A 17,658-nucleotide genomic window follows, 5' to 3' on the forward strand; every position below is an offset into this window, starting at 1 on the left:
TGGGCTGCACCATCTACGTTTGTGTAAATGCAACAGGGTGAGCAGCACAGCCCAGGTCTGTAGTGGGCTGCACCATCTACGTTTGTGTAAATGCACTCTAGAATGTTTGCACAACAAAATCGCCTAACAATGCACTTCTCAAAATGTATCCCCTTCATTAAGCAACCCATGCCTGTACTTGGTAAGTGGATTATTCCAAAAGCCTCCTGGTTTCCTGCCAGCTGCTCTGTCCCCTGACCACACCTGTCTCACCCAGCAGTGAATTCGACATGGGCAGGAATAGGACCTTGTTTACCACTGAATCCCCAGCACAGGGCCAAGTCTAATGTGGGTGTTCAACAGACACTAGTTCCTGGCTGGGCACGGTGGCTCACGCCTGAAATCCTAGCACTTTGGAAAGTCGAGGTGGGAGGATCACTTAAGCTCAGGAGTTCGAGACCAGCCTGGGCAGCATAGTGAGACCCCATCTCATGGGAAAAAAAAGAAAAAAACAAAAACAGATAAAGACACTGGTTCCTAAATGAAGGTCCAGAACTGAATCTAATTCACTTCTGGGTTCTTAGCACCCAAGATCTAGATTCATTCAAGCATGCAGCAGTAATTGAGGGCCTACTTATACTTTTCATAAAAATTATTTTTTATGGCCAGGCGCGGTGGCTCACACCTATAATCCCTGCACGTTGGGAGGCTGAGGCAGGTGGATCACCTGAGGTCAGGAGTTCGAGACCAGCCTGGCCAACATGGTGAAACTCTGCCTCTACTAAAAATACAAAAATTTAGCCGGGTGTGATGGCGGGCGCCTGTAGTCCCAGCTACTCAGGAAGCTGAGGCACGAGAATTGCTTGAACCCAGGAGGCAGAGGTTGTAGTGAGTCAAGATCGTGCCACTGCACTCCAGCCTGGGCAACAAGAGCAAAACTCCGCCTCAAAAAAAAAAGAATAATTATTTTGTATTTACTCTTAACATGATTTTAGCAGCCAAGCCAACCTCAGTGAAGGCGTATCTGTTGCTACAGATCATCCTGTGTGCCCTCTCACAGATATGACCACCTGGCGCCCCAAGACTTCAGGCCTGGGCCTGCAGCCCCTTTTCATGCTGAGAAGAAGCTGCGGGGCCCCTGCAGGGTTGTGCCTCAGCCAAGAGGGGTGCCCCTGCATGGGAGGAGGTGGGCCCACTCTCCAGCAGACAGACAAACAGAAATGGCCCCAGGGAACAGGTGAAGGTTCTGAGGCAAGAATTTATTCCAAGCAAACACGTGGGCGTGGACAGCTATCTCAGAGCCTACGTCACTCAGCAGAGTCACACATTTCAAAGCAGGTCACACAAGTCCCTCATGAACAGTCTTCCAGCTTTAGCCCTTCTCTTCCCACCTCTGTGGTCTGAGCTGGGGGAGGGGGAGGGCCTCCTAGTTCCCAAACAAAACACAGGTACCCAAGGGCTGAGAGAAAATTACACAGCCTTATTTTTATTAGTATCTACCAAGAAAAAAAAAATCAAAATTCCCTTCCTGCTCCAACCCCACCTCCACCACCTGGGCCCTCAGGGGGCAGCATCTGCCCAGCGAGGACCTGCTGCCAGAGCTGTCCTTGGAGCCTGGGCACCGGTGCACGGCCACCCCTCATGCCTGTGAGCTGCCACAGGTCCCTTCCTCCACAGTGTGGGGACGAAAGGGCAGCTGGCATTTCTCCAACCTTCAGCTGTCGGCCTTGGGAACTTGGAAAAGATCAGCGATGTCCAGCAGGGCTTGGCGGATATGGTTTCCAAAGCGCTGGGCGTTCTGTGGGAGCCAAGAGTTCAGATGCACCTTCAGATATGCACCCACCCCTCTGTTCCCACAAGCAAGGATGCCTCCCCGGCCAAAGACACCTGTGTTCCTGGGCAGCCCCAGGTGGCACCCCTTCCTCAGGCCTGAGCTGTGGTAGGAGACTCACCGTCTCTGAGCTTGAGAACTTGCTGGAGATGTGGAAGAAGATCGTGTTCTCGCCCGCGATCATGTAGGAAACTCCATAGCCATCATCTGCTACCTGAGGGCAACATGAAGGGTGAAGAAGGCATAAATCAAATCCTGAAGACCTGAAAGCCAAGCTGATATTGTACTTGTTCTTCCCACAAGAGTTGCAGGAATGGGCCCCAGCCCTAGACACTGCATTTTTCCTGAGGACCACCCCCAGGAAACCGTGAAAACCAAAGAATGCTGCCCAGACCCTGCCAAGGGATCTAGGACCTCCCAGTTTCCCTCAGGGGGCTTATCCTCTAGATCACTCCGTCTCTCTCCAGAGGGTTCTCTAGCCTTCTGACAAGCTAGCCCACGTGAAGGTTTCTGTGGGAGACAGCTGTACTCTCTTGGATAAGCAGACTTCAGAAGCACCCAGTGCACTGCCCAGTACCCTGGAAACCAGCCCCAGGCACGGTCATGCTCCAGCAGGGAGGTATTTGGGATGGGTGGGTCCCAGGTGCTTGGCTGCCAGAGTCTGTAGCTAACATTCTGCTTCCATACAGGTCTGGGGTTATGCTCTCCTCTAAGCCAGGTGCTCCTGCCTCTCGTCTGACCTCAGGGCCTGCACTCACCACTGAAACCCTCAGGGCCCTGGTGCTGCCCACCCACCCCCTTCAGGTGCACTCACAGGGCCAAAGCCACCTCCAGCGCCCAGGTGATTTGGGTGCTGCTCTGGGTCGAACATGCGGATCTGGGATTGGGGGATCTGGCTGGTGGAGAGACGCCAGGGTTCCGAGAGCACCTGCAACGGAGGCCGAAGCTGGTCAGAGGCCACACACCCAAAGCACCTGTCCGACACGTGGTGTCTGCGACCTACTCTGAGCCAGGCACGGTTCTGCTGAGGGTGCAGGAGCTCCCTGGCCACCACCCCGTGGTCCCCTACGCATCATGCCACATAAGGCTCGTGTGAGCTGCCCAGCCCTCCCTCTGCTCTGCCTGTCCCCCACATAGCCTCGCTAGTCTCAGTAGTGCTGTCATCACCTGACAGATCATACATTTGTCTGTTCCCTGTCACAAGGACACCAACACCACGAAGAGGATGTTGCTCCTGCTCAGTCCCAGGACCACAGGCCCAGGTGGGGTGTGGGCGGGAAAGCTGGCCCAGCCCTCCAGGGAGCTTCAGGGGAGCGAGCCAGACAGAAAACAGGCCATGCTCCATCATGAGATGGCCCAAGCCCTGCGTGTAGGAGGGCAGTGGGACAAAGAACACACCCAACAACAGTGCTGACCTCAGCAAGGAAAGGAGAGCTGACTCCTAGGTACTTGGAGACCAAGTAAAGGCAGAAGAGGTGCCTGTCGATCCCTGCCCCGGTCATGGCCAGGCGGTACATATTCTGGTGCTTCTTAGCAGCCTTCTGGAAAAGATCTCGCAGGTCTGCTTTCTGTAGGGCAGAAGTAAAGGGGTGAAGAGTAGCCCCGGCCCTCCAGGCAGACAGGAGGCAGAGGGGGCACCTCACCCGACGACTGTGACCCCCATGTGGGCAGAGGACACTCACCGTGTGGGACCCCTCCATCATGGCCTGCACAAAGGCTGTGGACTCACTGGTACAGGAACGCACAGTCTCAGTCCGTCCCTCCCGGAACATTCTGGTCATTGAGGCCTCATAGGTCAGGCAGAACTTACCCCTGTCCTGAGATATACAGAGGGGTGAATCTGGCAGGTGGACCCCGGTACCACCCTGCCCTCTCAGCAGCGGGAGGCGGGGCTCCTACCCGGAAGTGAGCCAGCTGCAGCGCGATCTGCACAAAGGCATCAGGGCTGGTCCGGCACTTCTTGATGAGGCCTTTGCCAAAGGGCAGGAACTGGAAGCAGTACAACTCCACGTCGTCTGCCAGCGCCTTGGCCACCTGGTAGGAACTCTCGATGACCGCCTGGCACTGCCAAGACATGGGAAGGGTCAGCTGAGGGTAGGGCTCTCCAAGCAGGACTCTGGGTCACGTCTAGGAGGCATGACGTTTAGCTGGTGGAGAAAGGGCACAGCCGGCCAAGACATCTTCAGGAGGAGGATACGCAAAAGACAATCTGAGGGAGAATCAGCCCCCAGAGGCCGGGCTGAGCTTTGTGGGGAAGACGGAAGTGTGAAAATGCTCCAGGGGCCTGTGAGTGCCTCCTCCCATCTCATGGACTTCTCTAAACACAGATGGCCCCAGGGGCGGCGGGTGGTCTCTGTCCTCCCTGAAGCCAGTTTGGACTCTACGGGTATCCTGAGACGTGCCCTGTGCCTTCCCGAGGGCTGGGCCAGGCAGTGGGGCCAGCAGGGGAGGAGGCGGCTCAGGCCTTGTCGGGGTTGTACCCACCCGCTGCTTTGTGGTCTCACACCTGCTCTGGGTGCTTCCAACCCACCTGTTTTGGAATGTCCCACTGCAGCCGCGTAGGAGGTGCGAGCGCGGGGTTCGGTTTGCCCAGGCAGTGCCCAGTCTCCGTGTAGCCCAGGTAGAAGCTGTCTGTGCCCAGGACAAACTGCAGGGAGAGGATGAGACTGAGAGGCCAGCCTCATCCCCTACAGCCTGCCCTGCAGGTTCCCTCTGTAAGGCTATTACCTCCCAGAGGTGCCCAATGATGGGAGCGTCTGCCCACGCATGCTCTGCATTGAGACCCAACTGGCCATTCTTGAAGGAGATGAGAGTGAAGGATTTGTCAAACCACCTGCAGGAAGAGTAGACACATGAAGAACCAAAGCTGGGAATGTCCAGAGGAGCCTGACCTGCAACCCCAACCTTTAACCCTAATTACTAACCGTATTCTCTCTTTTTTTAAAAATTGAGATGGAGTCTTGCTCTGTTGCCCAGGCTGGAGTGCAGTGGTGTGATCTTGGCTTCCTGTAACCTCCCGGGTTCAAGGGATTCTCCTGCCTCAGCCTTCTGACTAGCTGGGATTACAGGTGCCTGCCACCATGCCCATCTTCTAACCCTGTTCTCTATCCCAAACCCTAGCCTTTAACCCTAGCCACTATCCCTACCTAACCACTAATCACAATCCTAACTACTTTTAAGAAGGGGTCTCACTACGTTGCCCAGGCTGGTCTTGAGCTCCTGCGCTCAAGTGATCCACCTGCCTGGCCTCCCAAAGTGCTAGGATCACAGGTGTGTGCCTCTGCCCCCAGCTCATAACCCTACCTTCTTTTATCTTTACTCCTCTAACCATAACCCTAACTTTTAACCTTAAGCTATAACCTGTGGGGCTGGGGCTGCCGTACCTGTTGTAGCAGTTGCCATGTAGCAGGGCCTTGCCATACAGGCTGAGGCTGGCCTCATCTTCGGGGTCATAGCAGTAGGATTCCTCATCCAGGGCCACGAAGAAAGCGGCACGCTCGATGGCCTCCAAGGCAGCCTTATTCTTTCCAGAGCTAAAGAAGGCCTGGCGTGCTTGTGCCCACTCCACCCTGTAGCATGGGGTTAGGGTAAGCAGTGGGCACGTGGACTTGGGATGAGGGTGCCTCTGAGGGCCTGGCTGGACCTGGAGATGGGGGTGGGGTGCCAGGCTGGACCTGGAGATTGGGGGGTACCAGGCTGGACCTGGAGATGGGGGGTACTACGCTGGACCTGGAGATGTGGGGGTGCCAGGCTGGGCCTGGAGGTGGGGGGGTGAGTGCCAGGCTGGGCCTGGAGGTGGGGGTGTGTGTGCCAGGCTGGGCCTGGAGGTGGGGGGTGCCAGGCTGTTTTGGAGGGTGTCCCCACCCTCTGCACACCTCACCTGGCTGCCACCCGTCAGAGGTAGGTTATGCTGGCTGTCCTGCTAACCACAAATGTCCTCCCCTAGTCGTGCCTCCAGCATCCAGTTCCAGGGTGGCAGGCAGGGCCAAGCTCCTCTCCTCATGGAGCCCTGAACTCAGGGTGAGGACAGTCCCTCCCCACAGGCCAATACCTTCCTCCTGCAGTGAGGGCTGCCAGCTTCTCCTCCCCAGGCTGAGGTGGGGAGGGGTCGTCCAGGATCCTCTGGAACTGCATCTCCAGATCCTGAGGCTTGAGCAGACGGGAGCCCTCATAGAGCCACAGCTTGAAGAAGCGTCCCTTGTGGTAGACAGCCACGTGCCGGCTGTCCGAGAGGTGTTGTAGCACATCTGTGATAGAGGCCACGGGCAAGCTGAGGCAGGGCCCCCAGCTACATCCTGGGAAGGGCCCACCTCCCATGCACTAGGTGACCCCTGCAGACCCTGCTTTGCTCGGCCTCTGCCTGGGCCTTCCTGCCCCCTGGATGGGATCCGTGTGTCCTAAACCAGGCCCTGTGCTGGGTGCTTCCGCTATCTCTCACGTAACACCAACAACAATCCTATAAAGTATTTCACAGAAGAGGAAACGACGCACTAGGAGGTTGTGCAAACCACCTAAGGATACAGTGTCAGAAGCAGGGAAGGCCGCTGCCTCTGCCAGACCCCTGGGTGCGCCCCTCCCCTCCTCTGCCGGCTCCATGGCTGTGCCGGGTCTGTCCTAAGCTTTGGGCTGCAGCAGGACTCCCTTCACCACACACACTGAGCCCCGGAGGGGAGGGGCTCTGCTCTGGGCCCTATGGGGTCCCTGCACCAGCATCATGCCTGTAAACAATGGATGTCTAGTATCTGTCACAATTGACTACTGTTCACAGTTTCAGGACCCTGAGACACTGGGGATGCTTGGTGATGAGCAGGCAGGAGGGCAGCGAGCCAGCCAGATGGCCCACAAGTAGCAGGGAGGGGGCTCAGTTACCTGTGTCCTTGCCCGGGATCCGAGTGGTGTTAAACATCCTCTCCATCTGGTAGGAGCACATGGGCACCATGCCCAGTGCCATCACCTGAGGGAAGGCCCAGCATGGCTCAGACTCAGGTCTCCTCTCCCATCCCACCTTCAACCCTGACGCAACTCACAGGCTTGATTTCCTCACGGTCCAGTTTACGGCGATACATGATCATGGCGTGGATGATGTTTCCCAGGCGGGCTGCCTGCACATCTGTATTCTTGATGAGCACAAGATCCTACAGAGAAACAGAGCCTGGGGGGTGGGGGCCTCTGTCTGGATGTCACCTGGGTCTTGCTGACCCAAAGACCAATCTATTCGGGGGCCTGAGGTGTTCTGTCTCCCTCTTCCAGTACATCCTGCACATGCTGCTGGGGTGAACCTCCAGAAATGCACAACTGATCACAGTTAACCCTCTGCTCCAGCTTCAGCCTAAGCTGCTTTATTGTTTATTTTTTAGAGTTAGGGTCTTGCTCTGTCGCCCAGGCTGGAGTGCAGCGGGACAAGCATGGCTCACTGCAGCCTCAAATTCCTCGCCCTAAGTGATCCTCCTGCCTCAGCCTCCTGAGTTGCAGGGATTAGAGTCATGCACCACCACGCCTGGCTCTGAGCTTCCTTTTTATTTATTTATTTTTATTTTTAAATTTTTATTTATTTATTTTTTTGAGACAGTCTCGCTCTGTCACCCAGGCTGGAGTGCATGGTGCGATCTCGGCTCACTGCAAGCTCCGCCTCCCGGGTTCATGCCATTCTCCTGCCTCAGCCGTCTGAGTAGCTGGGACTACAGGCACCCGCCACCATGCCCGGCTAATTTTTTGTATTTTTGGTAGAGACGGGGTTTCACCGTGTTAGCCAAGATGGTCTCAATCTCCTGACCTTGTGATCCACCCGCCTCAGCCTCCCAAAGTGCTGGGATTACAGGCGTGACCCACTGCACCCGGCCTGAGCTGCCTTTTTATAAGCTATTTTATGTGCTTGTATTCTACTTCTTTTGCTTTGATAAAGGGGTTCTACCACTAAAAAGCAGTTTAAAACCTCTGGTATGGACAAGTTGTGTGTAAGTTCCTGGAAGGACAGCTTATGGAGGAGAATTCCAGTAGACTCTGGCAAGTCAAGTGTGCTTTGGACAGTGGGAAAGGAGAGAAGAGGCATGCCATACAGCCCAGGTGGCTGGGAGACCCAGAGACTCAGAAGGGCCAGTTACATGGGGCAGAGGCAGACTGTGACTTCCTGAGCTCTAAAAGAAGAAGCCTGGCCTTCATTCTGCTGTCCAGCTCTGCAGAGGGACACAAAGCAAGACATGTTCTAGACAATTCCCTGGTTATGGTGTCAGGACAGCTGGGAACTCATGGCCAGGAGGCCAGTGATGAAACCAAGGAGAGGTGACAGAGCCTGAGCTGGGCAGGAGCAAGGACCCCAGGACTCTGAGAGAGGCGGTGGCAGGCTGGGGGTCTCCACTCTCCTCATCCTCAGGATCCCCATTGCCCCTAAGCTGCTTCTGGACTCTTCTAGGATCTCCTCTCCCTCTTCCCTTTCCCTCAGGCCTCACTCCATAACCCCCACTTGCCCACGGAAGCTGCTACTAGAGCTCCGGGCTGTCCTCCAGGTCCTTTGCCTTGGAGCTGGGACAGAGCTAAGCACGCGCGGGGGCCTGGGGGCTCCAGTTCATACCATGACATAATAGTTGCTGTTCACCATGAGAGGGCTCCTGCCTCGAAGGTAGATGTACTCTTCCCACCAGTCACTCACCTGTGGGCAGGTGGAAGGTTAGAGCTGGGGCGGGGGCAGCCAGGACACATGGCAGGTGACAATGAGGCCAGGGGCACGAGCTTACATAGTTACTTGCCCACCATGACTTGAGCACCAGGTATTTCTGCAGCCTGGGGGCAGTCTTGTCCTGGAATTCTTTGGCCAGCATCTCCATGCGGTAATATTCCTCATCATCCAACAAGGGGCGCACAGACTCTAGGTACTGTCCAGCCAGTTATCATCACCGTGGGGCCAGATGGCGAAGGCTGCCTCTATCTTAATCCTCTTCCCACCTCTCCCTCCTCACCCAGCCCCATTATTCTCAAGCCCTTAAGGCCACTCTTTGCACAGAACCTTATATTTGGAAACATCTCCTGAATCCAGCCTCCCCTGCCCACTGGGATGCCCAAGCGAGGCCCTCACCCGCTGAATTGTGGCTGACACCCTGGGCACAGGAAGCTTGGGCAGAGATGTCTGGAAGCTGTAGAGCATAGGGTGCCGGCTGGATAGAAGGCGGATACACATCTGGGGGTACAGAGCAGAGTGCTGGGGTGGGAGCCAGTGGAAAAAATGGAAACCAACCAACAACTCCCTGAGACCCTCAGAGCCATCCCAGCCCCTCCAGGACAAACCACACACCAGGCACCAGTCCCCTGTCTGCCTCTCCCCTCTAGCTCAGAACTCCAAAGAAGTCCAAAGAGTCTCAACCCAGGTGCCTGAACCCCTCCACTGGCTGCTGCTCACAGCCCAGATCCTGGTCAAGTTGCTGGTCTTGCCATGCATCTCAAACATCCACCCATGGTAGCAGAGAAGCAGCTTCAGGGTTTGGCGGAAGAAGAAGATGCCCGTCACCCAGACGCCCGTGGAGAAGATGGCCATGCTGAGAAGTGCCCGGGTCTGCGGGGTCTGGTAGGGGCCACACCTATTGGAGAGGGGCAAGGGCTGCAGGGGTCCTCTTGAGGCCAGTCTCGGGTGGCTGTGAACTGTCTCGGGGGAGACACCAAGGGGAAGAACCTCCCTGGGCACACTCATGTCTGACTGCATCAAATAAGAGCTGATACAGGGCTAAGACAATGGTTGTCATAGGGGAGGGCTGCCCCGTGACTGCCAATGGCTACTGTCCTGTATCTGCCCAGCTCAGGAACCTCAGCCTTGGGAGCTGGGCCCAGCCCTCCCTGGTGACACCTGTGCCCTTCCAGTTTCACTCCTTACCCCTGAGGGAGGCATCTCTGGATGCAACTGACCAGCCCCAAGGAGACGTCCACGTTGCAGAAGGAGGAACCCACTGTTGCCATGATGACGACCAGCCAGCTGGTGGGGCTGCCAGGGTACACGCCCCTGAGGATGCCATTCTGTGGGCAGAAACAGGCACCCTTATGGAGCCAGAGGGCGTGAGGTTAGCCTGCCTGTGAAGTCTTGGGAACTGGCTCCTGGTCTTGGCCTGGAAGGCTTTCTCTCCTGATGCCCCGCTGTGCTCCTTCCTCCTCCACACCCACAGCTCCCTGTGTCCCACCACATCCTGTGCACCCCTCTGGTGTCTGTACTTCCACAACCTGTACCGGGCAGAAGTGCCAGCCAAGGAGGCAGTGAGGGACCCTAACAAAGCGGTTAACAGCTGACAGCCGGCCTCTGCCTCCGCTCTGAGAGCTCCGTTTTGCACCTGCTGGGAGTAGCACCTGTGCGCACCTTGATGCGGATCAGGCGTTTCTTCCAGGAGTTGATCCCAGACAGGTAGACGTGTTTTAGGGCCTCCCGACTGAGCCGGAAGTCGACCCCGTCTGGGGTCACCGTGAACTGGAAGGCCACGGCCTGGTGAGCTTCCGCCATCCTGGGGGTTGGTCGGCACCTAGGATGGGGGCAGATGGGTGCGCGGGCGCGCTTAGGCCGGCCCCGCCGCCAGCCGCGCCGAGATGCCCCCAGCCAGTCCGCGACCCCTCGCGCCCCCCACCCCGCGACTAGCGGCTCTCCCCGGCCCGCGCCCCCCGCCAGGCCAACCGCCGCCAAATCCTCGCGCCAGCCTTCCGGGTGGGCACAGCCACTGTGGTGCAGGGGGTTTGGGCCTTGAAAGCTCCAGGAGCCCCAAGGACGGTGAAGGGCAGCCTGGAGTTGGGGGGCGTCAGCGAGGGCGCGGGCAGGGGAGAGAGGCGCCCCTGGAAGTGGAGCCCGCCCTTCCCCACCCGACCGCGCGGGCCCCAGCGCCGTCCTCGCCCCTGTGCAGGGCTGGGGGCCCAGATCTCCGCGGGCCGCCCTGCGCCGGCCCCTACTCACAGCTCGGGTTCGCGCCTGTCCGTGCGTGGGGCCAGCCACTCTGGCCCGTGTCCCCACGTCCTTCAGGCCTAGCCACCCCCGCCCCGCCCTCACCAGGAACCTGACACCTACTCCCAAATCGGGGTCGGGAAAAACGCGGGGCGGGGACCAGAACCCACCCACCTTCCGCGGTGGGAATTGCAGAGCGCGGCGGGGTTTCTGTGCGGTGAAGGTTGCTCAAAGGTCTGGGAGCCTGGGGGGCCCCAGAGTCTCGTGAGGATGGTGGCATTAGAGCTAAAAATAGCCAAATGTAGGGAAAAGGTCACCGATGTGTCAGCTGCTGCCTGTTCTGGGATCGCTGGTGCTCCTGGCGGCATCCCCACCTCAGGGTCGTCTTCATACCCCCATCACTCTCCTTCTCCCCAAGTCCTAGTATTTATTATTCCAAGCTGGAGCCGGGGGACTGGGGAGGGACGGGGGACCCCAATTGGCAGCATGAACCTTAACCACTTTCAATCCCAGAGCACTGAAGAGTCCCTTTGTGTGTACTGCTTGGTTTGGTACTTTCTGCTGCTGCTCAGCAGGGCCAGGACAGGGTGCGAAGAAGCAGCTTGTTTATTGTGTTACATACACAGCACGGGGCTCTGGCCTGCCAGCCATGGGGACCTACTCAAACTCAGGGAGAGGCCGGTCTCCTGAACCTCAGTTTCACTTGGGGGCTCAGCCCAGTCCCCAGGGCCTTCTGCTCGTTGTTCCTCCCTCCAAGGTCCTGCCCTGGAGGCTCCAGAAGAAATCCAAGGAGTGGGAGGGTGGAGAGTCAGGATGAGGAGTGGACACTGGTCAGCTGCCCCTTCTGCTGGAAGTAGAACTGGAACCGAGACTGGGCATAGTCCTAGGGAAGGAAACCCACCCCACACAGTGGTGAGAAGACGTGGCACCAGCATTTTACATCCACCTCAGGCTGCCCACAGCCACCCGGGACTCCCCAGGCCTTCTGGAAGAGTGTGGCTGCTGCTGCTCCCCAGTCCCCCAGCTAGCATTCCCATCCCCAGGGTCACTTACCAAGTAACCAAATTCTATGGTGGACATGGATGCCTGGAGGATGGACCACAGACCCCAGAAGAAATGGGATGCCAGAGCATACCTGGGGGGAGGGCAGGTCTAGCACTGCTTGGATCCCCTCACCCAGGTTGGCCAATCCCTACAGTTTTAACTTCTCCCCCACTGTCCTAACTCCACTCTCCACAGCCACCTTCCCTGCAGCTTGATAAATCTGCCTCTTCCCCAATCCCTCTTTCCTCTGCTCTGCCCTACCCCACCCCGCCCCTCCTTCCTCACCAACTGACTTCTGCCAGCAAATCTTCTTCCAGTTTTCTCTGCTCCTCTTGGGAGAGGGTCTCACCTTTCTTTGCCTCTGCCAGGTAATGGCGAATAAAATGCAGCTACGATCAATGGCCAAGAGTCAGGAATTGGGGAGACTGTGGAGTATTTCCCAGGTAACATCCTTTCTGGCCATTCCTTCCAGACTCCACCTCCCTCCTTCCTCACAGGATGGGTCCTGCTCCCCAGCCTCTGGCCCACATACCTGCTGTTCTTGAGTGGGGTAGTCTGTGGGCCTTGCTTTGTAGAAAGGCCATTCCTCGTGAGTATAATCATAAACCCACTCACAAAAATGGTTCCCAATGTCAAAGCCCCTGGGAGAATAAGGTGTACATTCAGTCCCCAAATGCCCTGGGCAGCTGGCCTGTTTTCAAGCACACTATGGGAACAGATCTATGGGAAGCCATCTTTCCAGCCTCACCTATAGTTATAACTGCTGTACTCGAAGTCCACCAGCATGAGGCTGTCAGCATTTTCTGGCTCTGAGAGCAGCAAGATGTTCCCTGGGGGAATGGGGTGAGGTTCTGCTCACTCCAGAGCCCTCTGGCTCTTCCATCTTGGGTTGGGAGACTCAGATGCCTTCTCCTACCTTCCTGGATGTCATTGTGGCAGAAGACGACTGGCGATGGGGTAGACTCTAGTAACTTCCTGCAGGGGTATGGGAGCATGGGTCCTGAGCAGGAGTGACTAGAGGAGGATCAGAGCCACTCTAACAGGCCAGGCCCTGACACCAGCCCTCAGCAAATACTGGAAGGGCAGACACCATTACCATTAGCCTTGTCCTGCCCGCCCTCACCTGAGGTTGCCCATCTCATCCTTCAGGCTGTACATCTCCAGCAGGTTCATTTCAGGGAGGCCAGTTGGGGGCAGGTCCTGGATCTGTTTTAGGTACCTGAAGCCCAAAGAATAGGATACACTGGCTCTGCTATTCTTTCCCACCCCTCTCCTATCTACCCCTTAGGCCAGACTACTGCACCCCTGCTCCTATCACTGTGTGACTTGTCCAGCAATCATTTCTTTTTTTTTTCTTTTGAAATGGAGTCTTGCTCTGTCACCCAGGCTGCAGTGCAGTGGTGCGATCTCGGCTCACTGCAACCTCTGCCTCCCGGGTTCAAGCAATTCTCCTGCCTCAGCCTCCCGAGTAGCTGGGACTACAGGTGCACGCTGCCATGCCTGGCTAATTTTTTGCATTTTAATAGAGACAGGGTTTCACCGTGTTGTCCAGGCTGGTCTCGAACTCCTGAGCTCAGGCAATCTGCTCACCTCAGCCTCCCAAAGTGCTAGGATTACAGGCATGAGCCACCGTGCCTGGCCTTGGCAATCATTTCTTTTTTTGTGAGGTTTTTTGAGACAAAGTCTTGCTCTGTCACCCAGGCTGAAGTGCAATGGCATGATCTCAGCTCACTGCAACCTCCGCCTCCTGGGCTCAAGTGATCCTCCCACCTCACCCACCTCAGCTCCCAAAGTTCTGGGATTACAGGCATGAGGCACTGCATGTGGCCTCCGGCAAGCATTTCAAAGCCTGTTCTGTGACAGCCCATGACATCAGTGACAGCCCATGACATCAGATCCACTCAAGTGGAGGGCTGGATAGAGCCCCGGACACATCCGCTGGCACGGAGGTTCAGCTCAGGTGTACAGGAGCCCTGAGGAAGCTCCTGACTCACCGCTCCATGGTCCCAAACAGCCAGTGGGGCTCCTTGGTGAAAGGCATCTCCATGCCATGAAATTGCGCCATCTTCGTGGCAATGGCTGCTGACAACACTGGCTCTCGAAGCTCTTGAGTTTTCAATGGCCGGCTCTGCACCCAGGAAGCTATCAGGGTGGTGATGGGGCTGGGGCAGGAGGGGGAAGGGCTGGGGCAATGGGGGGAGGTCAGGGTTTTGGGGGAAATTCCCTGCTTGGGGTGAGGGATGTGAAGGCAGACATTGGGCTCTGGGGTAGGGTTAGGGGGTGGAGGTGCCTTGGGGAGGAGAAGGTAGGACTGGGCTCATACTGGGATGTACTGTTCCAGCCGGCCCTCTGGGAAGACTCCGTACAGCTGGGGCCCCAGCGACCGCTCCGCAAGGATGGCAAACATCACGCTTTCTAGCACCAGGGAGTCCACGCCCTGAAAAAGGATGGATAGCAAAGGGGCCAAGGCAAAGTGGCACAGGGACACACATGAGGGCTTGCCTTCCTCCCACCAGAGCTGAGACTTCTGGTCCAATTGCCTGGAGGCTCTGGAGCACAGGCTTTAGCGTTGGTCTATTTTTATTCAGAGATGGGGGTCTCACTATGTTGTCCAGGCTGGTCTCGAACTCCTGTGCTCAAGTGATCCTCTCGCCTCAGCCTCCCAAAGCTCTGGGAATACAGGCCCAGGCTTCGGTGTAATTAGGTAAGTGTTACTCAGACCGTGAGCCTCGGTGTCCTCAACTGCACAATGGGAACACTACTACCCGCATCGCGTAAGCGACAGGCCCTAAAGCCACTGGCGCTGCGGCGCTCACACCCCCCTCACCTGCAGGATGGCTCCGTACAGCCGCAGCAGCACCTCCCGGGGCTCCTCGCCAACGCTGGGCAGGTGGTCCGGGAGCGAGCAGCGGAAGAGCAGGTTGCTGAGGCCTCCGCTGCAGACCCACACCAGGCGCGCTCAGCCCGCGGCCGGCCCTACCTGCCGCGGCCCCGGCCCCCTCCCGGCCAGGCCGGCCCCGCCCCGCCCCAGGCGCGGGCGCAAGAGGGGGGTGAAAACATGGAGCATCCTGAGGGCCCCGCGGCTGACCCCTGACCCCGATCCGCGCACCGGAGAGGCTGACCCCTGACCTCCCACCTCACGGGGTAAACCCTCAGCTCCTCGGGCTGCACTCGGCGCCAGGCCCCGCCCAAGTACTCCCGGCACCATTGGTAGGCTCGGCGCTCGGCGTCACGCGACAGCGACGAGGCGCGCCGCCGTTTTGGGGTAGTGTCCGGGCACTTAGACTGCTGCAAGCCGTCTTTGGCCAGGCAGCCGCCAACAACCCCGCTTCCGGCCACAGCTGTCCCCTCGGCCGCCATGGCGCGGGCTCGACCGGGCCCCACGCCCAGTTGCGCTCCGCTCCCTTCGGACGGGCTCGGTTCCTTCCGGCCGCGCTCGGCTCCTCTTCCGGCCGGCCTGGGCTTCTCCGGTCATACTCGGGTCTCTCCGGCTCTATTCGGCTCATGGCTGCGGCGCTCGGCTCTCTCCGTGCCCCGGCCCGTGGGCTCTTTCCGAAGGCCGAATTCCGCAGATCTCTGCCGTGCCCCGCCCCTATGGGCAAGGACCAATGGCCTCTATCTGGGCGGGGCCGCTGTTGGACGTCCTGGGCCAATCCGGGGCGCCGGGGGCCAATCAGGTGGCGGAGCGGCGAGTGCGCGGGCGAGGAAAGGCCCGGGCTTGGTAGCGTCCCGGGAGACCCGAGAGAAGGAGCTGTGTCTCTGCCCCGTGGGAGACGGAGGGACGGCGGGGCGGCGGCTGCAGCTGCAGCTCCGGCGCGAGGGCTCCCTTGCCGGGCCCCCTTCCCCGACCCCTAGGGCGCTCCGACAAGGAAGAGCCGCCCAGCGCGCGTCCGTCCTGAGCGTGGGTGAGGCCTGGAGGAGGCGCGTGCGCTAGGCAGGGCCGCACGGCGCGGGCAGAGTGCGGGATGCGGGCACCCGGTGGATACGCAGTAAACATTTGCTGAAGGAATGTGACCCTTGGGACAGTTCCGATGACTCCAGTTGCATAAATGCCCAGTCTACACGGGGACTCCCTGGCCGGTAGAGCCGCACCTCTGAATGAGGAGGCTTTTGCTGCCCTGCTTGAGATGTGCGTCTTCATTCATTCCCCTCTGCCTCTATCCTCCTCGTCTCTTCCAGGCCTAGAACCAATTACAGAGTCAAACCCAAGAGCAGAAAGTGAAGACTCGCAGCTTGCCGCAGCCCTCTCCTCGGCCTGCGCACCTCACATTGAGGGCGTCCTGATTTAAACGCGTGCCTCCTGCATTTCTGCTTCTGCCCCAGGCTAGAGCGGCAACCAGGAACGCTGGACCCACAGAGATCTGTGGCAATATCTGTCGAACCATGGTGTTCTGTGGGGAATCTGACTAGAGTATTGTTTGATAACCAGAAAGAAATCAAAAATTGGTGATCACAAGGCTAATGTCACTTGCTGCAGTGGAAAATCATGATCATTCTGTTTAAATCTGAGTCAGTTTTGAGACCTAGAGCCCATTAATTGACAAGGCGGCTTGGTTCCTCTCAGGAAGGATCTTACAATACCAGCATCTGAGCATATACCAAGAAATATTCCTGCAGTCCTTCCCTAAAGGGACCTAAAGCCACTTTAAAAAGTAACTGGGCCGGGCGCGGTGGCTCACGCCTGTACTCCCAGCATTTTGGGAGGCCGAGGTGGGCGGATCACTTGAGGTCAGGAGTTTGAGACCAGCCTGGCCAACATAGCGAAACCCCGTCGCTACTAAAAATACAAAAATTAGCCGGGTTTGGTGGCTTGTGCCTGTAATCCCAGCTACACGGGAGGCTGAAGCATGAGAATCTCTTGAACCCAGGCCTTGTTGCAGCGAGCCACTGCACTCCAGCCTGAGTGACAGAGCCAGACTCCGTCTCAAAAAAAAGAAAAAAAAAACTGATTCTGGCTGGGGGCAGTAGGTCACACTTGTAATCCCTGCACTTTGGGAAGCCGAGGTAGGAGGATCGTTTGAGCCCAGGAGTTTGAGACCAGCCTGGGCAACATGGCAAGAACCTGTCTTTACAAAAATTAAAAGATTAGCTGGGCGTGGTGGCAGGTGCCTGTGGTTCCAGCTACTCTGGATGCTGAGTTGAGAGAATCACTTAAGCCCAGGAGGTCAAGGCTGCAGTGACCTGTGTTCACGCCACTGCACTCCAGCCTGAGCAACACAGTAAGACCGTCTGAACAACAACAACAAACACACCAAAAAAACTAGTTTACTTCGGAAAAGGGACTGTCTAGGTCTTTGAAGGGCTGATACAGGGTCTGAGCTGACACTGTTTCCAGGAGCCCTGAAGCATCATGGCCCTCTCATTAGGGTGCAGGCTTATGGAAATCAGATGATAAGCAGAATTCCCAACCCAAGTCCTGTGGTTACTTCTCTGGTCTCAATGCATACTTGGGATGTTTGTACCTAGCAGAGGGCGGAGCTTGTACATTGATCCCAGGCCTTTGGTACCATATGTGAGGAAGAGCAAAGTAGAAGCCTTTGAAGCTCCTCACCCTACTGAAACCTTTCCAAGATAGTAAGTCAGAAACAATGCTGCATTCCAGGTGTAATTGCAGAGGTATTTCGCCCTCAAAGACTTATAAAGCAGTGGTTACCATTTCATCCCTTCAATTAACCTGAATGGCTCCTGCTAAATCTCGGTGGACTCAAGTAAATGATGATGTCCTGCACAAACTTAGCCAAGTCCGTGTCCCCGATCACACAGCTGTGCTAGGTGTGGTATCTTTACTGGAACCGATAAATGCACCTCTGGCTCTTGATAATGCAATTATTGACTTGGTGAACATTCTTTTCAATTCCCAGTGGTAAAGAGGATTAAAAGCAGTTCACATTTATATGGGAAG

General features: G+C 57.1%; 2 protein-coding genes across 6 annotated transcripts; both read right to left on the reverse strand.

Annotated features, from left to right (window-relative positions):
- Positions 1 to 1,439: 1,439 nt before the first annotated feature.
- On the reverse strand, positions 1,440 to 11,477 carry CPT1B (carnitine palmitoyltransferase 1B). Of its 4 annotated transcripts, none has more exons than XM_024239711.3 (20): positions 11,374 to 11,477; positions 10,887 to 10,997; positions 10,143 to 10,302; positions 9,669 to 9,808; positions 9,201 to 9,378; positions 8,880 to 8,981; positions 8,542 to 8,679; positions 8,379 to 8,456; positions 6,838 to 6,945; positions 6,680 to 6,764; positions 5,862 to 6,057; positions 5,194 to 5,379; positions 4,538 to 4,643; positions 4,341 to 4,457; positions 3,710 to 3,874; positions 3,493 to 3,627; positions 3,226 to 3,378; positions 2,625 to 2,738; positions 1,932 to 2,024; positions 1,440 to 1,777 (listed from the first exon to the last, which is right to left on the reverse strand). In XM_024239711.3, exons 3-20 carry the CDS (start codon positions 10,281 to 10,283, stop codon positions 1,694 to 1,696), a joined length of 2,319 nt encoding a protein of 772 aa, XP_024095479.1. In that variant the 5' UTR covers positions 10,284 to 10,302; positions 10,887 to 10,997; positions 11,374 to 11,477; the 3' UTR covers positions 1,440 to 1,693. The 4 variants fall into 4 exon arrangements, with proteins under 4 accessions (XP_024095479.1, XP_054399892.1, XP_054399893.1 ...); XM_054543917.2 differs by having other exon boundaries at positions 10,725 to 10,997; XM_054543918.2 differs by lacking the exon at positions 10,887 to 10,997 and having other exon boundaries at positions 11,374 to 11,454.
- CHKB (choline kinase beta) lies at positions 11,301 to 17,654 on the reverse strand. 2 transcript variants are annotated; one of them, XM_003779584.5, is made up of 11 exons: positions 14,893 to 17,654; positions 14,584 to 14,692; positions 14,080 to 14,193; positions 13,751 to 13,884; positions 12,880 to 12,975; positions 12,673 to 12,731; positions 12,505 to 12,586; positions 12,289 to 12,397; positions 12,042 to 12,145; positions 11,766 to 11,847; positions 11,301 to 11,595 (listed from the first exon to the last, which is right to left on the reverse strand). In XM_003779584.5, exons 1-11 carry the CDS (start codon positions 15,114 to 15,116, stop codon positions 11,521 to 11,523), a joined length of 1,188 nt encoding a protein of 395 aa, XP_003779632.3. In that variant the 5' UTR covers positions 15,117 to 17,654; the 3' UTR covers positions 11,301 to 11,520. The 2 variants fall into 2 exon arrangements, with proteins under 2 accessions (XP_003779632.3, XP_054399895.1); XM_054543920.2 differs by having other exon boundaries at positions 13,751 to 13,898; positions 14,893 to 15,177.
- Positions 17,655 to 17,658: the final 4 nt, after the last annotated feature.

This window comes from Pongo abelii, chromosome 23 (genome assembly GCF_028885655.2).
Source record: "Pongo abelii isolate AG06213 chromosome 23, NHGRI_mPonAbe1-v2.0_pri, whole genome shotgun sequence".
Lineage (NCBI taxonomy): Eukaryota > Metazoa > Chordata > Mammalia > Primates > Hominidae > Pongo > Pongo abelii.

Excerpts from the sequence above, each read along its gene's own strand:
- CPT1B (XM_024239711.3), bottom strand. The coding sequence starts at position 10,283 with ATGGCGGAAGCTCACCAGGCCGTGGCCTTCCAGTTCACGGTGACCCCA. Across the intron at positions 2,739-3,225 it reads GCTCTCCTTTCCTTGCTGAG|GTGCTCTCGGAACCCTGGCG; the intron begins GTCAGCACTGTT and ends CCTCCGTTGCAG. Across the intron at positions 1,778-1,931 it reads AGTTCTCAAGCTCAGAGACG|AACGCCCAGCGCTTTGGAAA; the intron begins GTGAGTCTCCTA and ends TGGCTCCCACAG.
- CHKB (XM_003779584.5), bottom strand. The coding sequence starts at position 15,116 with ATGGCGGCCGAGGGGACAGCTGTGGCCGGAAGCGGGGTTGTTGGCGGC. Across the intron at positions 12,398-12,504 it reads TACAGCAGTTATAACTATAG|GGGCTTTGACATTGGGAACC; the intron begins GTGAGGCTGGAA and ends TTATTCTCCCAG. Across the intron at positions 11,848-12,041 it reads TTGCTGGCAGAAGTCAGTTG|GTATGCTCTGGCATCCCATT; the intron begins GTGAGGAAGGAG and ends CCCTCCCCCCAG.